The sequence below is a fragment of the Rhodnius prolixus genome, unplaced genomic scaffold, assembly GCF_049639745.1.
Source record: "Rhodnius prolixus isolate KJV_2025 unplaced genomic scaffold, Rpr scaffold_30, whole genome shotgun sequence".
In the NCBI taxonomy this organism is placed as follows: domain Eukaryota; kingdom Metazoa; phylum Arthropoda; class Insecta; order Hemiptera; family Reduviidae; genus Rhodnius; species Rhodnius prolixus.
In genome coordinates, this window is record NW_027411638.1 from 1,123,772 (window position 1) to 1,146,651 (window position 22,880).

The 22,880-nt window shown below is 34.0% G+C and overlaps 2 protein-coding genes across 9 annotated transcripts in view; both read left to right on the top strand.

Moving 5' to 3' along the window:
• The window catches only part of Hcf (Host cell factor), a 43,503-nt gene extending 32,256 nt beyond the window's left edge, over positions 1 to 11,247 (top strand). For 7 of the 8 annotated variants that reach the window (XM_074144008.1, XM_074144009.1, XM_074144010.1 and 4 more), the window contains 4 exons: positions 540 to 793; positions 2,392 to 2,802; positions 3,245 to 3,412; positions 5,967 to 11,247. In XM_074144008.1, the coding sequence (XP_074000109.1) occupies positions 540 to 793; positions 2,392 to 2,802; positions 3,245 to 3,412; positions 5,967 to 6,197 (1,064 nt within the window). In that variant the 3' untranslated portion in view covers positions 6,198 to 11,247. The remainder of the gene's footprint in view (positions 1 to 539; positions 794 to 2,391; positions 2,803 to 3,244; positions 3,413 to 5,966) is intronic. The other variant, XM_074144011.1, reaches the window with a different exon arrangement.
• A 1,582-nt stretch (positions 11,248 to 12,829) lies between these two features.
• On the top strand, positions 12,830 to 22,666 carry LOC141462295 (probable cytochrome P450 CYP44). Its single transcript, XM_074144018.1, has 9 exons — positions 12,830 to 12,988; positions 15,237 to 15,465; positions 16,054 to 16,244; positions 17,195 to 17,387; positions 18,354 to 18,528; positions 19,660 to 19,826; positions 20,289 to 20,367; positions 21,032 to 21,191; positions 22,380 to 22,666. The coding sequence occupies exons 1-9, from the start codon at positions 12,895 to 12,897 to the stop codon at positions 22,538 to 22,540; spliced, it is 1,449 nt and encodes a 482-aa protein (XP_074000119.1). The 5' UTR covers positions 12,830 to 12,894; the 3' UTR covers positions 22,541 to 22,666.
• Positions 22,667 to 22,880: the final 214 nt, after the last annotated feature.

Sequence of the window (22,880 nt, forward strand, 5' to 3'; positions counted from 1 at the left end):
TTTTTAGTGGGCGATCCCAAGTTCGAATCCCGCTTATGACTACTTTTTATTTGGAACGAAAAATTGTTTATAGTGAAGTATGAACTTCCGCCTCCGTCCACGACACCTAATTGGTAGTTAAACGTAAAGCTTCGCCTAAAAAATAGGCGATTACTTAACTTTATTCACTACCGCGAGACCCTCTCATAATAAGTTATGTAGCCAGCAGATCAATAGATTTATATACTCTTTTTTATAGATTTAGATACTCATTTAGAAAATAAAGAATTACGAGTAGCAACAAAACCATCTCAGAAATATCTGCTAGGGGACTGATTAAAGTAGTTCTGGGTATTGAAGCGTATTATCACAAGTCACACCAAGCAGAATATTCAGGGATTTCGTTAAAAGGGGTCTAAATCAAGTTTCTTACTTGTCACCTATTTGTTACCGGGCACAGCTTTATGGCAGTACTGGTAGTGCCACAAAGTGCAGTTTTCTTAAGATACTGGGAGTTTGACTCGTCTTGTAAATTAATTATTTGTCATTTAACTTTTCAGATAACAATGTTGGTGACGCGAAAGGAGGTGTCCGAGACGAAGAGATGCGCACCATCGATGGAGATGTGGACGAAATGGAAGTAGACGAGGAAATCAATTCGCACGAACTGTTAAGCCAGCTTTCAATTTTGACGCCTGACGATAGTGAACCTCTTCAGCAGAACAATTTAACCTCGCAGGGCTCGTCTTCTCTTTCTGAAGCTGAATCTATGCTTTCGCTTAGCGAATCGTTGAATAAATCTGTAATAACTAAGGTAGTGATCAATGTAACAAGAGCCGTTCAATTTTGAGGTGTAGTAACTGGTTCTGCGGTCATACGTAAACTTGAAATTTCTCTTCAATTTTTCGGTCTTGATCTTTTCGTTTCCATTTGGTCACTCCTATTTTAGATAGATCTTCTCCTAAGTGTTTCTCCAGCGTTTCTTTGGGTGTGATCTTTTTTTTTTTGTCTCAGAATGCCTCTCTAGTTATTCTTTTGACTTAAGAGACATTGAACATTAATGCATTAATTTTAAGAATAAAAAGAAATCCAAGCAGAGAATTAATCCATTTTCAAATAAAGTTTTGAAAGGAAAGTTTTTAAGCATAAAAATTGTATAAGATCAAAGGGACCGAAATAATGGAATATGGATTTGGAGAGGGTAACAACCACTGATCGTTGTTCGCGCCACTTTCTGTACCTGCATTTAAGCAGTACACTGCTGTAGCTACAGGGACTATATTATTCGGGGGAAAATAAAGGACATATCGAATAAAATAAAAAAATACCTTATAAAATTCATAAGTTTATAACACTATTCCGAAAATAGTACCGTACAACGGTACATACAATACAATTTTAAACCATCCTAATTATTAAACATACACATTGTAAAAATTTAAATAATTAATTTTGATACTTTTCAGTAGAATTAATTTCTATTAATAGCGCTGGTTCACGCTTTAAAAAGTCATAAAATTCCATACGTTCATTTGTAAGTTGTATTTGACGGAAGTACATGCTTTTATTGTGCTCACTTTTAATTGTTGTTTTTTTTTTTTCATTCGTCCACACCAATGAAAATATTCGAATTTTTTTAAAACTTGGCGTCGACTTTACAAAATAAATCACAAAAGGCCTCTTTTAGAAAATAAATAAAGTTAGAGAACGGAGCAGTGAAATAAAAGACTGCCCTCTTTAATAAAGGAGGTATGGTCTCCTTAGCTATATTCAGATATTTAATTTTACTTGATTGACTGTCTTCTATAATTGTTGATTATGTTCGGGTTGGAGGACCAAAAATTTTAATGATTTTTGCTGTTGTTGCTAGGAAATGCAAAATAAAACTCAAACTGTGAGAAAAACAAAAATGAACTAGAATCTATATCTATAAATGATATCATCTTACACTTATTTTAATGTTCGATAGTGTGTAATTAAATTTGTTAGAGCTCTGGTTTCAGACGTTTTTTATTTAAAGGGATGAACCACTTACACAGGCTCTACGTTTTTGCAATCGCTTGAGTCTCTGTTCACGAATCTCTACGAAAGAGTTCTTACCAGAAGTCACGAACGTTTAGTATCCTCAATTAGTGTCCTCAGTGCTGCCAGATCCAAACAGATATACAAACTCGTTTAATAGTAAATTGCTTATCTGAATAACATCAAATAATAGCATAAACATCAGTTTAGAAATTGTTGATTCACTTTTAGGACACTGTCAGGTGTTCTGCTGCTAATAAATGCAATTCTCAGATATCTTCGGATTAATATAGATAAATATAGATTTATTCAGTTGTCAGTTTACATTTATTTAATGAATTAGTTCGGTTGTTCATAAGAACTAGTACTTCATTAAACTTATTTGTTTAGGATACTGCGGCAGACGCGCTAACTACCCTCGCGACAGCTGCATTGAAGAGCCAACAGCTGTCCTCGCACAACGAGGCGGAAGGAGTAGTTAGGGTTTCTCTGGAAGGCAGTCAAATCAGTGAGAACCCCTCTCTAGATGAGATGGAATCTGAGGATTGCAGCGATGATGTAGGAGGGGGTGATGGTGATGGCGGGGGCGGGGGTGCTGAGGAGCTGATGGACGGCGTACAAGATTCGCAGGAGCACATGGACGAGGACGAAGACGAGGAGCCCGAAGAAGAGGAGCCAACTCCTGTAGCCAACGACACGGGTGCCGCTGAGCCTAGAAGTGTACCCTCTGAGGAGGCCAGTCTTCCCGACCTGGCCAAACTTCCTATGGAACATCATCCACCCGCCAAGAAGAGAGAAGAGGTAGGTTGCTTCAGGTATTATATTAGCAAACCTTGGATGACCAGTTTGTAAATCAGTGAACTATGGTCAGAAAAAAATTTAGAATTAATTGATGGTCATAAACTAGTATTTGTTTAAAAAAAAAACGGTTGCATACGTTATCTAGCCCCGATGAAGCAAGCCGCAGAAATCGTATGGAAAGGATTTCGGCAAATTCTTAGGTTAACTATTCTAGTCGTGAGACTGACAAATAAGTTCATTTTAAATGCTAACCACTTTTTGGGTTCTTTTGAGGGAACATAGATTTAGATTTAAAAGTACAATATGTACTCAGCATTTAAGTGATAATTGAAGTTTAAAGTCGGTGTGAACAGGAATTTTTTGTAATATGTAATTGTGATTGTTGCAGTAAGAAACATCCGGAAAGTTGTTTCTATATCTTTTGTTTTGTCTTTAATTTCAGCAAAATGTGCTGCTCTATAAACGTGTCCCAGAGCCACCATCGGCCATCAAGATCTCTAAATGTTCAGATGGCGCTGTCATATCTTGGGCACCACCGGACAGCAATACTTCTGGCAAAATCACAGCTTATTCCGTTTGTTTAGCCATAAAAAATAACACCAGCACACAGGTTTGTAACTTTAAAACTACACTACTCCAATGAAAAAAAAAGTGGCGCATTTCGATAAATGCCTATTAATTCGAAGGACCGAAGATTCCAAATCGCTTGTAGATATAGAAACGTTTTTTTTTTAAAACTTCAATCTTAACGTGACCTGTTATACGAGGGTCGTTTGAAAAGTCCGTGCAAAGTCAGAGAGATAGCACCACTGGCGCGTATCGAGGTTATGTTCAGTTAGTAGCATCTCTTGGAAGAACACACACCAAGTTTCAGCCAGATCGGTCTATTTCTTTGTGTTTGGCATTCGTTTGAATCGAGGAAGTCGAGTGATTTTCAAAAAATGGACGAAAAAGAATTTCGTGTGTTGATTAAACACTACTTTATGAAAGGCAAAACGCCTCAGGAGACTAAAGAGAAGCTTGATAAACATTATGGTGACTCTGCACTTTCGATAAGAACAGTTTATAAGTGGTTTCAAAATTTTCGGAGTGGCCATATGGGCATAAGTGACGCTGAACGTTCTGGACGCCCTGTTGAGGTTACTACTCCAGAAATCATTGATAAAATCCATGATATGGTGATGGTTGACAGAAGAGTGAAGGTGCGTGAGATTGCTAGTGCTGTGGGCATCTCGAATGAACGGGTACATAATATTTTGCATCAACATTTGGACATGACAAAGCTATCCGCAAGATGGGTGCCGCGATTGCTCACGCTTGACCAAAAACGAAATCGTGTGAAGTATTGCAAGGACGGTTTGCAGCTGTTCCAGAAGAATCCGCAGGGATTTAAGCGTCGTTTCGTCACTGTGGATGAAACATGGATACATCACTACACTCCTGAGACCAAAGAACAATCTAAACAATGGGTTACCAAGGGGGAATCTGCGCCAAAAAAGGCGAAGACCGTTCCTTCGGCCGGAAAGATTATGGCGACTGTCTTTTGGGATTCGCAAGGAATAATCCTCATCGACTATCTGGAAAAGGGTAAAACTATTACAGGTGCATATTATTCATCGTTATTGGACCGTTTGAAAACCGAGCTGCAAGAAAAACGCCCACGATTGGCCCACAAAAAAGTCCTTTTCCATCATGACAACGCACCAGCTCACACCTCAGCAGTTGTGGTCCCAAAATTAATGGAAATAGGGTTCCAACTCGTTTCACATCCCCCTTTTCTCCAGACTTTGGCTCCCTCGGACTACTATTTGTTCCCCAATATGAAGAAATAACTGGCGGGAAAAAGATTTTATTCAAACGAGGAGGTGATTGCAGAAACGAATGGCTATTTTTCAGACTTGGACAAATCCTATTATTCGGAAGGGATCAACAAACTAGAGCAGCGTTAGACGAAGTGTATAAGCCTAAAAGGAGACTATGTTGAAAAATAAAAAAGGTTTACCCCAAAAAATTAAGTAGTTTTTATTTTTGCACGGACTTTTCAAACGACCCTCGTAGTGCCGTGCAGTCACAGTTTCTTTTAGTTCATGTATTCAAAAATTTGAGTCAAATTTTGCCTAAATTGAAAGCGTGTGTCCTGACCTAACACTGATACTATATTTTAGTGAAATTACAGTAATATAGTTAAAGTCATCGAACGAAGGAAGATCTTAACAATGTTCAAAGTTTCCTTGTTTAATGGGCTTTCAAACGGTATATCATTTTCCAGGATTCCTTTTATCTCTATACTTTGTATAGAGTTTTCTCTTATTTATTATTTAATTTGTTCACCATCCTTATGTAGATGTTTTGCTGGTTCTCAAGGAACATATTCAATCCACAGGTTACTGTGGATTGACTGTTAAGTCAAGACAATTTACTGGTATCAGGTCTACCTATACAATATTAAGAAATACTTTACTGAATCTAGCCACTGAATTACCCAAGCAGTACAGTATACAGAGAAACTACTATATCAAGCTACCCTTTAATGTGCCCCATCAAAATAATGTAAAAATCTACAAACTATCTTCTTCAAATCATTTAAAAGTTATGAGATTTCTAAAGTTACTAGAGTTGAAAGAAATGGATTGTGTAAGATCTATCAGTTTTGTGAACATTTTTCGGATTCAACTGTTGTTTTAAACTTGGAGTGTTAACTATTTTTGGAATTTTCCTATCACTTTGATTTGAAATATTTTTCCACAAAAATGATTTTACGTGCGGGTCTGCTGTACGTTTAAATCTTCTTTACAAGTTATTTGATGGAGAAAATAAAGCACGCTACTGGTATTCCACCTTTAGATTCTAAGCTCTCTCTCCTGTATGCCCTATAACTATTGTTGCTAAGGTCGACTAAACTTTATATATATATGAATACTTTATATATATATAAATAAATATGTGCGCATTGACAACTGTGGTATTAATTGTAATGTTTTAATAATTTTTTTTTTTAATAAAAGTCGTGTGTGTGTTCACTCTTAGTTTTTCATTAGCTTGGTGGTCGCAAAGATATTAACTTTACGTCCATTCACATTTTATTTTCAAGTATTAATAGTAATAATATCCACATTACTTATGTGCCCGCCTTTAAAATTATTTTTTACATTCTGCATTTTTAGTTTCCAATTATTTATTCTGAAAAGGGCCAGCAACTTGGCTTCATGCGTGTATATCTTGGACCGGCTACCCAAGCGGTTGTACCAAATTCTGCTTTAGAAGAAGCGTGTATAGATACCACATCCAAGCCAGCGATCATCTTCAGAATCGCTGCTAAGAATAGTTGGGGTTTTGGACCAGCGACGCAGGTGAGATGGTTGCAAGGAAGTACTACATCTGATCGAGGATCTTGAATCAAATTTTAAGATCGGTAAAAAAAAAGGAAATTATTAATTTTTTATATATATATAAAATTATTATAATTATTTTATAATGAAATGTACATTTTATAATATATTACCAATGGAAGATTTAAGAAAGAAAAATATTTGGTTGAAGAAGTTACTTTCAAAATTCAACGTTTAGTTTTATTTGGAAGAAAGTGAAAATTGAATTAAAAATTGTGTAACAAAGACTTTGTATAAGGGGAAGGATGTGCTCTCAAAAACTGAAATGTAATAAATGTCTGGATTTTTCGTGTGATAAAAAAAGACATTTTTGAATAATTTGAAACATTAAAGATGATCGTAGCTCAGGAATAAACGAATTTAACAATTTGCGTAAGAGTTTACTCAGCTAAGTCAGCCTCAGAAAGGAGTATCTTCTGGCTCGGTCAGCTCTCCACGCCTCTCACTTCTTTTGAAAATTCTTGGAACAGACTAAACTGCCTAATTGATACTAGGAATTTCATTCTTTTGGATGAGCTCCAGAAGAATTTGACATTATTTTGAAATTAACAAAAATATTCGTTCCCCCATAGTAGGCTGAACAAACCAGCTTTATGGTATTGGTCATGACCTGGATTTTCATTTATTACTTATTAAAAAGTAACTGTCGTCCGATATATATATGTAACACACACACACACACATATATATATATATATATATATATATGTGTGTGTGTATGTACGTTCGTGTATATAGGAAAGTACCTTCTTTACCCTACATGTATCCGTGGATCTTATTTCTTAAATACAGGTTCGTTACCAGTTAGACTAGAATCATATGAATTAGTTTTAAAAACAAATAACTTGTGCTTAGGCATCCCGAACTTTCCGAAAATTTGTGTTGCATTCATTTTACAGTTATTAGGAAATATTACCGCAAAAAAAAAATGAAGGGCATGTTTTTAAATAGAAGAAAAAAGAAAATTGGTTGAGAGGGAGCCGAGAAGTACTTTCAAAAACGGCTGGTATTCAGTGGTAATTTTGCCGAGTGCATCCTCCTCCTTAACAAGTTTGGTTGTCGAGGAGGTAATTTTAATTTAATTTAGCCATGTCTGCCTTAACATCAGAACTTAGTGTATAGTTTGACCAAAACTCCGGTTGAGAAGGTAAGCATGCTTGTGAGTACTTCATAATTTTTTTATTAATTTTGTAACCAAAAAAAATTATAATAATTTTTTGGTAAGCTCTTCAGACCGACTACACAGTCCCGTGAAATACAACTTCCATACTTTTATAAAATCGACTATTTAATAATCCTTTCTCCTTTTATCATTTCTTTAGATGGATGCTGAACCTAGTTCAAATTCTGACATTGCAGGATCGAAGATCTTCTTTACCCAATCTCTTAAAATTGTGGCTTGTAGTTTCGTGTCCTCTTGCGTCTCGCTGACTATTTGTTAATAACTAATAGTACAATATTTAACAATAGTACGATATAACTAGTTACACTTCTTTTAAGAGTGTCTCTTGTTAAAGTGCTCAATAACACTTCTTTTTTAGCCATTAATCTGCTTTTAATTTTAATATTGCTCTTACTTTGTTTGATCATGATTACCCCTAAAATTATTTGAAACAGTAACCCTGTTTGAAATTAAAGTTAGCGCTCATTTTTTTTAATTCTCTTTGAAGAACCCCGCGCTTCTTCAATATTGACATACTACTTCATCTAAGGAAGTAGTTTAAAAGGAGTACTCATAAGTGTGCTGTAACAATTTTTGTTTTTTTAATTTTAGCTCTTTAAAACTAAATATACTTATATGAAATTAACAAGTTTTGAGAAATAGTAGATGAATGAAGTAGTTGTTAGCAGGCAGAAAAATTCCTTCAATTTTCATAATAATTTTTCTGTAAAAAAAAGGAAAGGAGAAAGACACTTTTAAAAAAAGAAGATTTTTTTAAGTACTTCATATGTATATTTTTTTAACCATTTGCACTCTTTTCTATTTTGATGCAGTGATGTTATCGCATGTTATAGAGGTTATACTTTATATTGTGTAGTTAGATAGAAAATAAGAGTAAGCCAACATTTCGGCACGTTTAAAATCATGTTCATGCTAACAACATACTGTAATTTGGTCGAGTTAAAATGCGAATTAGTCACAACTCTGAGATGGGTCTTTAATAGAAACATTTTTATAAATTAAAGACGCATAAAAGAAATGAACTTACGTATTTGTTGTTTTAAGGAAAGTGTACAATTTCTATGGTTCTTATCCTTTTTAAGCTGGTCTCCTAAGTCACTTTTCGTGGCCCAATAGTTGGTTTTAGGATCAATGGTTATTGGATTACTAGGAGTATTTATAAGGTTCTACAGTAAACTTATATTAATATTTTTGCATATCGCCGATTTTATTCGCAGTAGCATGCATGTTTTTTGTTTTCTGACCGGTATCGGACTTTCATCCATCATCAGGAGTTGATCAATCAGTTGAGTGTAGAGAATTTTTATTTTTATATGCGCTGATTTTTACGTACTTTAAACTAAGAAAATCTGATGCTTCAATTTGTTATTGTTACGCAGTGATGAATAATTGGTGTATTCATAGTACAGTCATGATAATCAACCTTTTAGCATAGTTATCAATTCCTGTTTTCCTGTAAACTGCGGCTCCCAATAGCACGTTTAAGACCCTTCTTGTTTATGCAAGTTTTATTCTTCTTAGAACTTACGGCGTATTTATTCTGTTCATTTATTTTTAATAATATTTATTTGGTCTCATAAAGTCGTATTAAATATTCGTTGAGGTGTAAATTATTTGAAAAAATATATATATATATATATATTTTGCTACTTTTTACACTTCCTGAGAAGGTAAACAAGCAAAATTTTTGAATTCGAGTATTCCCAGAACATATATTTTTTTCCTGAGTCCAAATTTGTGTGTGCACACAAATGAATTTTATTTGTGTAATATAACGAAAAATTGCAGGAAACTATACTATATATTGTCTCAGAACCTCCGTGAGACCTGACAGTGATTAAGCAAAGTAAATTCCTCAACCGAAAGTGCCACTTTGCAGATGGGTTCTTCATCTTTGTGCAATGTATCACTTTTTTAATGTATCATTAAATTACTTATTTAATATGCAATTTATCACTTATTTAAAGGAGGATGAAATGAATTGCAGAAATTGTGTATGTTACAATGCAAAAACAGCTTCTATATCTTTTGTGACAATAATTTGTCTAAAAATAATAATAGTTTTGGGACAGTTCTGATGTTTTTTTTTTATTGAGTGATGTAGGGGGTCTTCTTCTGAAGATGTTCTTCTGTTGGGTGCCGGTCCTTCTGGGATATGGGGTCATTTTCCAACTTAATCCTCATAAGAAGTTGGAGTAGATTACCAAAATAAACGCTTCACGCTCACTTTTCATTAGTCCTGAGCCTGCTTTTAGCGTTTAGTTTTGCTCATATACATGATTAATTTGTAGTTGTGGTACAGATGCACGGTATTCACCTTTTAATAAGCTCGTTGGGTTAACAGGCACAGTATTAGATGCTGATTTAGAGATCCGTCCAGGTCTTGTTATGAATGGTTGTTGGGAGTCCCATGGAGTTTATCCTAGAGCACTGATTGAATTCGTTAAAGAGATTGCGAGGAGACATCTCTAAGTAATGGGGCCCATACAATAAGGTCCGTAGCTTTGAAAAAATAAAATAAAAATATTATATATTCAACTGAACTTTTTTAATTTTTACCTACAAAATTTTTAAATTTAATTTCACATATGACTTCTGAATAAATTAGATTAGTTATAAATGATAATGTTCAAATGTCCTGCAAAAACCTCGAGAGTCTGCAGGACAAAGTAGGGAAATAACACCCAACTATCTTGTCACAGGGAATAATCTTTCGCCAGACCAGATTGAAAGGGTTAAGATTTAAAGAATAGGGTATTTAAGGTTGTATTTCGGGCTATTGTAAGTCTTAAGAGAACCGTGTTTTAAAAGTTCAGATTTAATTTATGCCAGCAGTAGAAGGTTGAAAATATTTTAAACGAAATGAATACAAGTGTAATTTCATCAAAAAAGAAAAAAGTTTAAAATTTAAAAGTAAAAACTTATACGAAAAATACACCACTTTCAATTAAATTTTTTTTTTTGTTCAAACTCAGCACTCATTTTAAAAATTTATTCATTTATTTTAAGTTTTTGTATGTATGTTAACACAAGTTAAATTTGTTTCAGCGCTAAAGAAATTGTAGAACGCATTTTTTCTGTATTGTTTCCCTTAGCGGCCTCATCTCAGGAGTGCAAGAGATTTTAATGTATTCTTATTATTATTATTTTTTTCTATTGATTTAACTTGAATACATAAAATTGGTATTTGAAGTATTCAAAATAAAAAAGCGCTGTTTTGAAAAAAGAACAAAAATTCTCTTAGTTTAACTGACCACTGACCGCTTTATCTTCACTCTGTTGACTTTTTCTTACTGCTGTCAAAAGAGGAAGTATGGCCTTTTCGCTTCAGTTCCGCCGTAAAAAAATTGTTTAATCGTTCCGATTACGGATTTTTGGCCAAACCTTAGTTTCAGACGGGTAGTGATATAAAAAAAAGATAAGTTGAAAATTTTCTAGACAGAAAAAAAATTTGACACGATCGAACACTTTCGTATTAACGAGCAGTAAGGCAAAAGTACTGCGAATTTTAGTACTGCGAATTTTTATTTGTGTGTTCGTTTTTTTTTTACTTTTTAGACATTTTTTTTTTGAATAATTATAACCAGTGACTTTCTACCAAGTAGCTTGTTATATCAAACCATGTCTGTTAAATTTTACTTTAAAAATGGAAATCTTTAAAGTTGTGCACGTTAATTTATTTGATTTTTTTTTAATTTTTCATAATTTTCTGTTTTGTTTAGATATGTTTTTAGTTGTGTATATGAAATTGAAGTATATTTTATTGTACATGTGACATTCAAACAATTGGATATCCTTTCCTACTTGTGCTGCACAAGCAGAATTTTTTTTATGTATGTACAAAGAGGTTATAAATAAATTGGTTTTAAATTACATTGTCAGTCATTTATGATATTATTTCATCTTTATCCAATGTTCTTCCATTATAAAACTAAAATGATGTAACAAGATTTTTTTTGGGGTAGGTAATAATTCAATCCCGGCTATTGAAATGTTTTTGTATCATATCGTCTCTATTGACTGCTTCTAGGAACAGTTGTGCCGCAGGAATAGGATTTTTTCTCCATCCTAGCTCCTCACGATTAGTAGATCCGACTTTATAGAGTATGCCAGCAAATTACAGCCCGCAAAAGAATGAGGCTAAGGTGACAAAGGGGCAGTGAATATTCGTCACATTACTAATTCCACTCTTATTATGCAAAGAGTATTTTTTATATCTGTGGTCAGGATATATTATCTCAGCAATATATTTGAAATGAAGCTACGTTGTCAATAAAAAATATTGGCCCAACTCAAGTTTTGGAGTGCCGTATTCAATTGGGAGGAATTGAGGGCGGAGTGTATAATTACAAGGAATCGCTGTAGGTTTTTAAGTTGTTTGTTTCTTATCTAATCCTGAACTACACAAAAGAAATAGAGTATGGCCAGGCATACTGCTTTAAACATTTTCAGTTTCGCAGGTGGTGGAGTCAAACGCTGATAGATCCAACTATGCACACGGTTCAGCGTACCTACTGGCCTAGATGAGGCTTTATTGAAAGAAGATATGAAACCGAAATGTTTATGTTCATTAACATCCTTAAGCATCTTTCATTTGGAAAACACTAATTTATGGATAACAATTTTTAAAATATTCTCAGAAAAACGAGGTTGCAAATCATATTCTTCGCATGAAAGTGCATTAATATTCCAGGTCATGCGATGGAAGCACTTCTGATTAAAATCGATTCAGGTCCTAGAACGCGTTCTGAGAACAAAAAGGCATGAAGAAACGGAAGCCCAACAAACAGAAGGCTAGATTACACAGTCGTTGGCATCTTACACTGAGTACAAATATTAACATTCTTGGTTTTAATAGTAGAACAACACTTTCGAACCATTTACATATTTCTTACTTGCCGATAAAGGTTGATAATAATGCCAAGTATTCGAAGTTGAACATTGCAAAGTTTTTTTTTTTGTAATTGCATGTGTTAAAAGAACATTTTAAAAATGAATACTGATACTCAGCTCAAATTTGGTACTTGGTTTAGCTACTATCACAATATCTTTAAATTAAGTTTTTAGATATAACTCATGGTGGAAATCAACTTAACAGATTGTTTATTTTTTCTTCCTAATTTTCTTGAAAACGCAGAAAACACATTGTAAAGGCATTCATTTTGCAGAGAGTGCGATTCATTTTCCTTTTTTTTCTATTTTCATAAAGCAACAAAAACATTTGGTAAAAAAAATGTCAAGATTTGAGAAAATATAAGTGGAACAAATTTCAGTAAGAGAAAGTGACAGTACATAATTCACGTTAGATGGAAATTGTTTGACATCTATGACGTAAGAAGTTATTAGATCTAGTAATGAAAGGTTCTATTGGTCCAGAACGATGCTGATAATGAAGAAAAGAGAGAGTGAGAGAGAAAACAATATTTGATTACCAATAAGACGATAGATTGATAATTATTACAGATAGTGAATAATATCAATATTCTTGGCTACTAGCTTCCTTTAGTTACCAAAACAACAATGTTAAAATATCTAAAAAGAGCAAGCAGTACTAGAAAAATACCAGGACCTGTCAACTTACCATTTCTTGGCAGTCTATGGCGCTACAAACTAGGTAAGAACGATTTCATAGCTTCTAGGCCTTATTTGCGTTAAATACCAAAGCTCTATTTACAAAAAAGTAGTATTCACCTGACGTAAGTATGATGCAATTCTTCATAATTTATTGTTCATTTTTTTTGGAATCTGATTCATTAATCCAGAAGGAAGAGAGAATAATGCTAATTTCAGTCATTATTTTCTTATTTTACCGAGCTTTCGAAGTAGGGACAAGGTCATCTTCAGGGATTATTGACCAGATAACATTTTTACACTGTTATTCTAAAGTCGGTTTGTCTTCGGTCCTTTCTTCCTTCCACATTATTTAGTCATTGTTAAGTTTGTAATAGCGCAACTAAACATTTGATTGACTACCAAAGTAACACCCTAAACCAGGGATGAGCAACACGCGGCCCGCCAAGCATTTCTAAAATTGAATTTATTTTATCGACTTTCTCCCATCAATATATTGTTATAAAATTAATTATAATAAAATGGTAGTACATACTAAACCGAAATATTTTTTTATGGCGAGTTACTTGTCGACGACGTTTTTAAACATGCAATACGAACGCGCCGCGTCTGCGCGACTTTTTTGTGACGAGATACACACTTGTCGGTGACTTGTTCAAACATGCAATACGGACGTTTCGTAAATTATTAGTAAGAGTTAATCTATGTGCGGCCCGCAAAAAAAAAATTAAAATTTAAATTGGCCCATTGATTAAAAAGGTTGCTCACCCCGGCCCTAAACAATAAAAACACACCTGATTTTCTCTTACTGCAATTTTTGTAATCTACACGATATTATAAATTGGTAGGAGCCGTTTGCGATAAAATCTTAGATTACGGAAAATTCTATCCGGTAAAGTAGCACTCTCGGTCAGCCAATTTTCATCAACTCAAATTATTATTATTATATTGTGCAGGTGAAAATCAAATTCAATAAACAGTATAACTTAGAAGAAAACCTAACCACCCTCTTTCCCAGAAATGCCCTTAATAAAATTTTTCTGGAAAAATGTTTCCAATAAAAGTTATAAATGAACGAATGTGCAATTAGCCCACTAAGTTAAAGAAAATCGTAGGAACCATTTTTGAGAAAATTCTAAAATATAACTGGAAAATCAATTTTGTAAAGTGATACTTCTACTTGACCATAACCTCAATGTGGCCTCCTCTGGTGGCACCGAAGCTAACAAAAACTTCTAGAGAAATCTACGTAATCCTAGAGATTGTCATTCAAGAAAATTGCTTTAAAATTATCGTAATCTTCTACAAGAAGAATTTCTCTTCCTCCAACAATAATCCATCAATAATTCCTCTTAGCGTTAAGAGGACTTTAACTCAACCGAGAGAATATTTTTGAGTGTTGATCTCATAGTCACCGGACAGAAGCGAACAATTTTGATCACATTTTACAAAACTGGCATGCTCCACCTAAATGCGTGATTTAAATGGAAAACGTTCCACGACCCGTTTCGTAAGCCCTTGCGCTGTGGATTTAAGCACATTCAATGCTTTCGCGTTACCTTTAGTGACTTTCCTTACGTGGTAAAGTAACATCTCATTTCAGTTTATGAAGGCCACTATTTTGACTGGTATGCGTGAGAATTCTACTGGCCTATCTCAACGGGTTCAGTAATACTCAATGGCGCCAACGTAAAAGTTCACTTTTAAGCCTAACATCCCTCCCGAAATCCACTAAAGTTTAATTCGCTAAAATAATGTTTCAAATAAAAATGATAATTCTATAGGTATTAAGTGGATATGAAAAGTATAATAAACAATTGAGTCATTTTAGTGAAAATTGCCAAAAACCGAAGAATAATTTAGCCAAGACGAACTTCTGGTGAACGCATCTCTTCAATTTTAGACTTTTTGCAGGCAAAAAGTTGCTAATAAAACTTATATAGTGAAAACATGATCTACTTTAAATTCGTATGTGATGAGATCTGTGCTTTAAGAAGCAGTGAGTTTTTGTCGAGAGTTAAAAAAAATGTTGAGGGAGTGGTTATCGGAGATTGTTTTGTGCGAACTGTATAACCCACTCAACCTTACCAGAAAAATGTTTTAAATAAAAGTGATGCATCTTGACGTATGTTTTGTACATCAAGAAAAATTTAAAGGAAATCATTAGAGCCGTTTTAGAGAAAATACAAAAATAAATGCCCAAAGTAAGGTGACTGGCTCTGTTGAGATATTCTCCCTACGAAGGGTCCGTCTCTTTAGAATTACATTAATCTAATAGGAATTTAATGCAGGACTAGATGAACAGAGCAACTACCATGAGACGCTGGACCAGCTGCACGCCAAGTACGGGCCGGTCGTCAAGCAGAGACTCGGTGCGGAAAGCATCATCCACCTCTTCTCACCCAACGACGTCAGCACTATTTACGCGACAGAGAGCAGAACCCCGGAGATCAGACCACTGCAGGAGACTGTGCAGCTTTTCAGGCAAAAAACTGACGCCTCCTTAGGGCTTGGAAACACGTAAGTATCTATCATAACTTCTCAGGTGTTTTGCAGACCCGTGCAATCCATTACCAATTAATGGTAGCTTAATTACTTTTCGTAACTAATACGTTTATGAGAAATCATTTCCCACAAAACTGAGAGCACAAATGGTAAGTAGTCACATTACTAGAGTTGCAATTTGAGATACTAGCAATGAGCAGTGAATGATTGGTTACGGCACCCAACATATTTCCGCTTGAATTCAAGCAAAGAGCTTTTTTCTATACCTCCGTCGGGTTGCTACATTTGTCTGATAATTTTTTCCTTTTATGAGCATTTCACAGGATTTTAACCGATACTACAAAGCATGTTTCCTAAATTTCTGACCGGTTTCGGATTTTCATAAATCAGAGTTTTATTAATCAACTTGAAAAGAAAAATGTAAGACTTCTGCTAATCTATGTCACACTATGTTCAGTCACCGAAGAAGTTTGAATTTGAAGCTGATTTATTTATGTAAATCCTAAGCTAGATTTCAAGTTATTAAAAAAAAAACTTTGTTTGAGCCGTTATAAATTATGAGACATTCTCATACATTCTAGTACATATCTATTACGTTTACAGCAACGGTGAAGAATGGTACAAGCTGAGGAACGCACTGAAAACTATTATGCTGACACGAAGCGGCATGGCGCATTTTACAGGTGGCATCGAGTCCGCCACAGATGCTCTTATTAAGAAGATAAAGTCATCCAGAACTAAAGACAACACAGTACCAAATTTTATGACACATTTGGGAGCTTGGACTCTAGAATGTAAGCCTTGTTTTTACCTAGCAAAATGGCGAAATATATATGTTTATATTTATCTGGAGACTTCTATTAAATAACTAACATTTATGAAGTTGTGTATGCACTTAAAATTTTTTTTTTTTAACTGCAGATTGTCCCCATGACAATGTCGTGAGAACTGACCGGAAACTAGTTGTATAATTTCAAACGTAAAAAAAGTGGTATTCCGTCTCCATTGCGAACTTTTAACCATCATACATATGCATTTTTTTCCCCAATTTCTGTTTGGTTTCGTTTTTGTATTCAAGAGAGGTGTATTAGATTAATATATACCACTTTTACTTTCTTATTGAGAACTTTCTTTCTCACTGCAGTTGTGTCTAACTTACCCATTTTCTTTAAACTTTTTACAAATGTTTACTAAATGTAATTTGGAAATACGCTTAAAAGAAATTTTTCAGTAACATTTCCATAGCGATGAATTTAATGGGGATAATGGAGTATAAAGAACATAGTTGTAGGTGTTTTGAGAATACTAAAACAAAACAAAAAAGAAATATTGGACAAAAATTATTTAGTAAAGTCGCATTTCCGATCCATTGAAATACCACAAATATGGTATTAATATTATGTAAAAATCAGGAAAGTAATACATATTAATAGAAATGACGGTTTAGATAGCATCAGTTCTCTCAGAAATCCTCTCGAATGAATTTTCCCGGAAACAAAAGTAATACTAGATCCAGATGTGCGTAGTGTGAGTACTAGGTTTAAAGGAAAAGTAGAACGTCATTTTTTTATGTAAATCCATCGCAAATAAAAAGTATCCCGTAAAATGGAACCCTAGTATTAGCTGAAATGTGACCATGTTCAAAGTTCAACTGGTAGCATTATTTTTTTTTAAATCTTACTGAACTGTACCACTTTGTTTTATTTTTACCCATAAACTTAAATGTTGATAAAATCTAATTTAGCTGCAGGAGCTATGTGCTTTGGCAAAAGGATGGGCTTCTTGGAGGAGAATGAGAAAGTGGCAGATCCCATACTGAAGGCCAACCGTGCTGTCTTCTATATGTCTACCCACCTCAGATTCTCAACTAGCTTGTACAAATACTTCAATTTACCAAAATGGAACTGCCTGGTGGAATCAGAAAACCATATCATCAAGTTAGTAGTACTAGTCATACTAGACACATGCGATCTGTAATTATTCAGGCTGACAGTCGGTGAGCTGCATAATGGAATTTAGTAAAATAGAAATATTGATATATTTTAAAAATTATTCTATTTAGAAAATAAATAAATTAAACCATAACTGAAAAAAACAACAAAAAACAAAAACTAGGAAAACCATGCCTTTTATTAAAAACAGGAAGCAGATTTTTTCTGTGATTCTATTCGCCGTTACAAGCACTTTTGTCGTGGTTTTTACAGTTTTCAGATTTTTCATCAATCACCGATTTTTTTTTTTAAACTTCAGGCACCTCTGAAGTTATTGGCACCTGGAGACTTATTCAGTGCACTGCCGGCCTCCGGACAGTGTTCTTCCGTTACAGACAACAATGTTCATCTCACCGTATTGTGGGGCTGTAAGAAGCTCCCAGGAAGAAAATGTAGGCCTTCTCAAATGACGGTCTGCGCGTTAAATCTTGTTCAACGAGGATAATCAAACATAAATAGAACAAAATTTGCATGCGCTAATTTGGTTTTTGGATATTGATTCTTTTTAGCCCTCTGTTAACTCTTGGAAAAGTAAAGTTACTCTATGTAAAAATGATTGAGAAGGTCTACTTCAAACAAAACGTTAGTATCATCTTTGGTTACAATACGACTGTTACGCAGTGTATCGGTAACTCGTATCTTCTTCAAACACGCTTAGCCTGAATATTTGCCGTTCAAATCAAATTCGAAAAAAGTTATTTTTTATCCAAAGAAAACAGTAACCAACGCGAAAAAAGTCTGTATTTTTTTCTCGTCTAAAGTGAAAAGTATAACAGAGAATTGTTTAATCATTTAAAGATCGTCATCTCTCTCATCTGCTCACAACAAGTTTTCCAAAAAATTTACATTTTATATAATCTAGGTTTTCTTTTTTATTCACCGAATGTATATATATATATATTAAATATTTAGAGAGATTAAAAGATTCACCGCTGAGGCTTTAGAAGCAATTGATAAGAACCCTTTGTCAGAGGACGCTGAGGAAGATTCCTACTACCTCATGAGGCAACTGACTAACAATAAAACTCTCACAAGGAAGGATATCCTAGTACTGATGCAGTCCTTGTTCACTGACAGTTTGTCCACTGTAAGTCTATCTTCATTCAGGATTAATATCAGATTGTCGCTAAATAATTTCGTATAAGTGTAGTTATTACAATTCTAATTTACACATTTTCTTTTACTACATGTGAAATAGTACACTATATTAAATAAGTTGTAAGTTCAGGCTTAGAGTTACAATCGCTTAAGCCTTTAGTGACCTAATTAGCGAAATTTCAAAAATTGCGATTTCTCTGGAAGTACAAGTACATGCTAGCCAATGGTATGTATGTGAACATACTGCTTTCTGTTGTTTTCTTTCCTTCTATAAACTCGCACGACAATCCTACACAGGTTTCCTACAAATAATTTAAAAATGTGTCAAAAAAGTGATAGGCCTATGTTTGTATCAGTTAGTGTTAATATTTATAAAAAATGCTATCTTTTATAAATATATATATATATGTACACATACACAGAATGGCTATCCTCCAAAATCTAATTTCACTTACCCAATTTTCTTCAGACCTACGTATAATTAAAAGTTTAATATTATAAGCTGAAATAACCTTACATTGTGTTAAGATTGCCTTTGAAAGCGCAAAGTGGGAGCTGTTCTTGAGAACACGGAAAACTGAAAAATCTATTCAGCAAAGTCGCAAAACAGCTTATCGGATAACACTATAAAACCTTCGTATTATAGGCGCCGATAACGGCCTATAAAACCAGTAAACCTCATCACTGATGCTGGTAATAATGCTTGAGATCTACCTTATTTTATATAGAAAGAACGAAGATGATACTAGTATTACTTTAACTTTACTCTCACATTGCGAGGATTGATACCGCACTGTAATGTAATAATACATTATTTTCTCATGTCGATTTAGATGGTGATTTGTTTCCTTCTTTTCTTTTTTTTTCTCTATCTCTTCAGTTTTGTTTGCTATCGCCCAACTTCTTTATAACAAACTTATTGATTGACACAAAGAAGTTAGTAAATTGTTATGTGAACCAATGATTTAGTAAAAAATTTAAAGCTTGAAGAACGAATAGAACTTTTAGATAGAATTGTAGTAAAAACTGTGCGTTTCACTCCAAGTTTTTTGTTTCTCTTGGTAGCATTATCATAATCTTTAAACAGTAATTCCATACTTTAAACAAAATAATGTTATAGATTGTACCTACCACCATATTCTGTCTGTACATAATGGCTAACGAGCCTGAGATACAGAAGAAAGTATATGAAGAAACTTCGAAGTTTGTCAGCAAGGATGCTCCGATTACCTCAAAAACACTAGACAAATTGATCTATTCCAGAGGTTTAATAAAAGAAACTTTGAGGTAAGCTTTTTGTGACCTTTTAGCGAAATTTCAAAAATTGTGATTTCTTTGGAAGTTACATGTACATGCTAGTCAATGGTCTGTGGGGGTATGAATGTGAACATACTGCATTAAGCTCGAATTTGTTTGGATACTAACATCACCTCCTTTACGCATTTTTCAGCCGAAATCTACTAAACGGAATTTTGTGATTCTTTACAGAATAAGAGAAAATCATGCGAGTGTTTCGCATCAGATATTTTCAGATGGTCTTAACGTTCAACTAACAAATTAAAGAGTTTCTTTAAACTTTATATTCTAATTAAACTCATTTCTTACTTACGACACCTGAATTACATGTTAGGAATAACTGAACGTTCAGTATGATTAAATTTTTACAGCAAAGTTGTCAATTAGAAGTAATCATTCCAGTAGATATTAATCTTATTGTTTCACATCTAATTTTGAGTTATTATATTGCAGATTGTATCCTAATGGAACGGAAATTTCAAGAATTTTGGATCAGGGACTGGACCTCTCAGGATACCACATTCCTGCAGAAGTAAGAAATAGAATTCACCTTTCCTTGAAAACTGTATACATACATGAAAATGAACAATTTGAGTTAAAAAAAAGGTGTAACTTTCACTTACTACAAGTATTGTGAACGTGTTAAATTTATGAAATCGAGTTTTCACTGCGATAGCTGAACTGGTTAGAGGAGTGGTCCATCAAAGTAAGACGAATGTGATATTGGAATTCGTTTCCTTGTCTTAGATGTTATCTTATTTATGAAAAATTTACAGTCAAGTGCTTGGTATTCGCCTCTGACCACATCTCAAGGTCATTTATGTTCATAAATCCATAACTTGAATTTTTGAAGAATATTTGAGGTCCCCGAAGTCAGAAAAAACTTGGAAGTTCTATTAAGCTCCACTATTGGATCCGATATGAACTTTAGTCGGCACTTCACTTAACTACCTCAACGAAATTTAGACTTAATTTTTATCTCTTGTTAGAAGAAATGTTGCATTCGTGCAGAATTTCTCTAATGACATATTACTGGAATTATATATTTTGAAGTACGCTGAATATGAAAAAAAAGGTTTTGAAATGGTTTGTGAATGTGTCTGTCTTATAACTCGAAAACAGAAAATGGCAGAAAGACAAAATTTTAATATTTGTGTCACCTGCTAAATTAAAAACAATAAGGGTAAATATTTTAGGAACATGTAAACCTGAATATGGTTGTCCTGCTAAAATCTGACAAGGAGTACTATCGGCCATCAGAAGTTCTGCCGGAAAGATGGTCCAGAAGTGAGAACAGCCAAAAAGCTAATCCATTCATATTGATACCATTTGGGCATGGCACAAGAACATGTATCGGTATGTATACATTTTATTTAGGGTGAGTTTACAGATTTTGTTTTGTAGTAGCACCTCTACAGGTCCATTTCGCTAAGGAATTCTAGAATATGGTTCTCATCAAGATGTTTCTTGCTCTGAGGTTCATACCTCAGTTGAGTAGGCATTGCAGTCCGTACATTGATGTATTGATTGGAATCTCATCCATCTCCCCTCACAAAATCCTCCCCGTCTTCAGTTGTCAACAAAACTCTTTGAAGAAAACCATCAGCATTTGCAGTTCATATTACCTCTTAAGATTTTCAATTCAATAATCAATTCAACTCAAAGTAAGCTCAAATTTCTTTTACACTATATTCGTTTCTAATCCTAGTTACGTTGGTAAATCTTCAACTGGAAGTCCGGCAATACTGAATAGTACTGCTACTATCTATACAAACCTGCCTATATTTCCTTTTATGCATTTAGTTTTCCTTGGAAAATTGATTTTTTTGGAGTTCTTAGGGAATTATGGTATGCAACCTTGAGCATATCTATAATGTGCCAAATGAATAGAATTTTCAGATTTACTACCTATGTAACACTGAAGAAAGCGGTAACTTCTAGCATGCCTGTGAAGTGACTAATCAGAACATTTTACAGCTCTATCATTTATATTGATATGTTATTTATTTCACTGTAAATACAGCAAAAATAAATTTTGAATGTCTGTAAGTACAAATGTCAGGAACCTCAATTTGACTTGCAGTTTACGTGATAATTCTAAAATTTCTCACTAAAAATCCTATGAATTCAATATGATTTATTAGTTTTTTGTCACAGCGTTTACTATTGAATTTCAGTAAATATAGCGCCGTCCAAATTTCATATGGTTTTATACGTGGTTCAGGTTCTACTAGGTTTTCTGATATCAAGGTTCTGCACGTAATATTACTGTCTATATAATATTAACTGTAACTAAAACTTTTAGGAATTCACTAATGTGCTGCCAATCCGACACAATTGTTTACATCTTCCACCAGCAACTTTTTCCCCGAAAAAGCAATTTAACTTACGTCAACACTATTCGACTAAGTTAACTCATTCAGAGATTTAATAGGCTTAAATTGAGCCAATTAGTTTTTTTTCTATAATAATTTAGTTGCTTCCTCTCTCCCAAACTATGCAACATAATTATTTTACTTGAATTGTAATTTGATGAACTTGTAGGAAGGAGATATGCTGAACAGAGTATGCTGATCGCAATGGCCAAGATTCTCCAGAACTTCAAGCTTAAATACAAGAGCGATGTCCAGCCCCTAAAGCAAGTGTATAATATACTTATGTACCCTACTGACACTAGAGGACTAGTGCTGGAACCGAGAAATTGATCCTCAAATTGCAATTGCCACTTGGTGGAGTCACCTCTCTACTTTATTAAAGAACATAAATTGAACTGACTTTTATATCAGAATTTCTGATTTGTTGTTTTGGTGTTTATAAAGCTGTGCTTTCTACGTTGTTTGTATGTTTTTTCTTTTCTTTCCTCCTCAGCAACCCTATTGCTGGATTCCTTACTCTCAATGCCCATAAAAGAAGGTATTCAAAAATTTTGAAACTAAGCATTAAACGCAAATATTAACTGATAATATGACATGAATTTGGAGGCGTTACACACCGTAAAGAATAAGAATAATCGGACTGTTAGGGATTGTGAGGAAAGGAAGATCA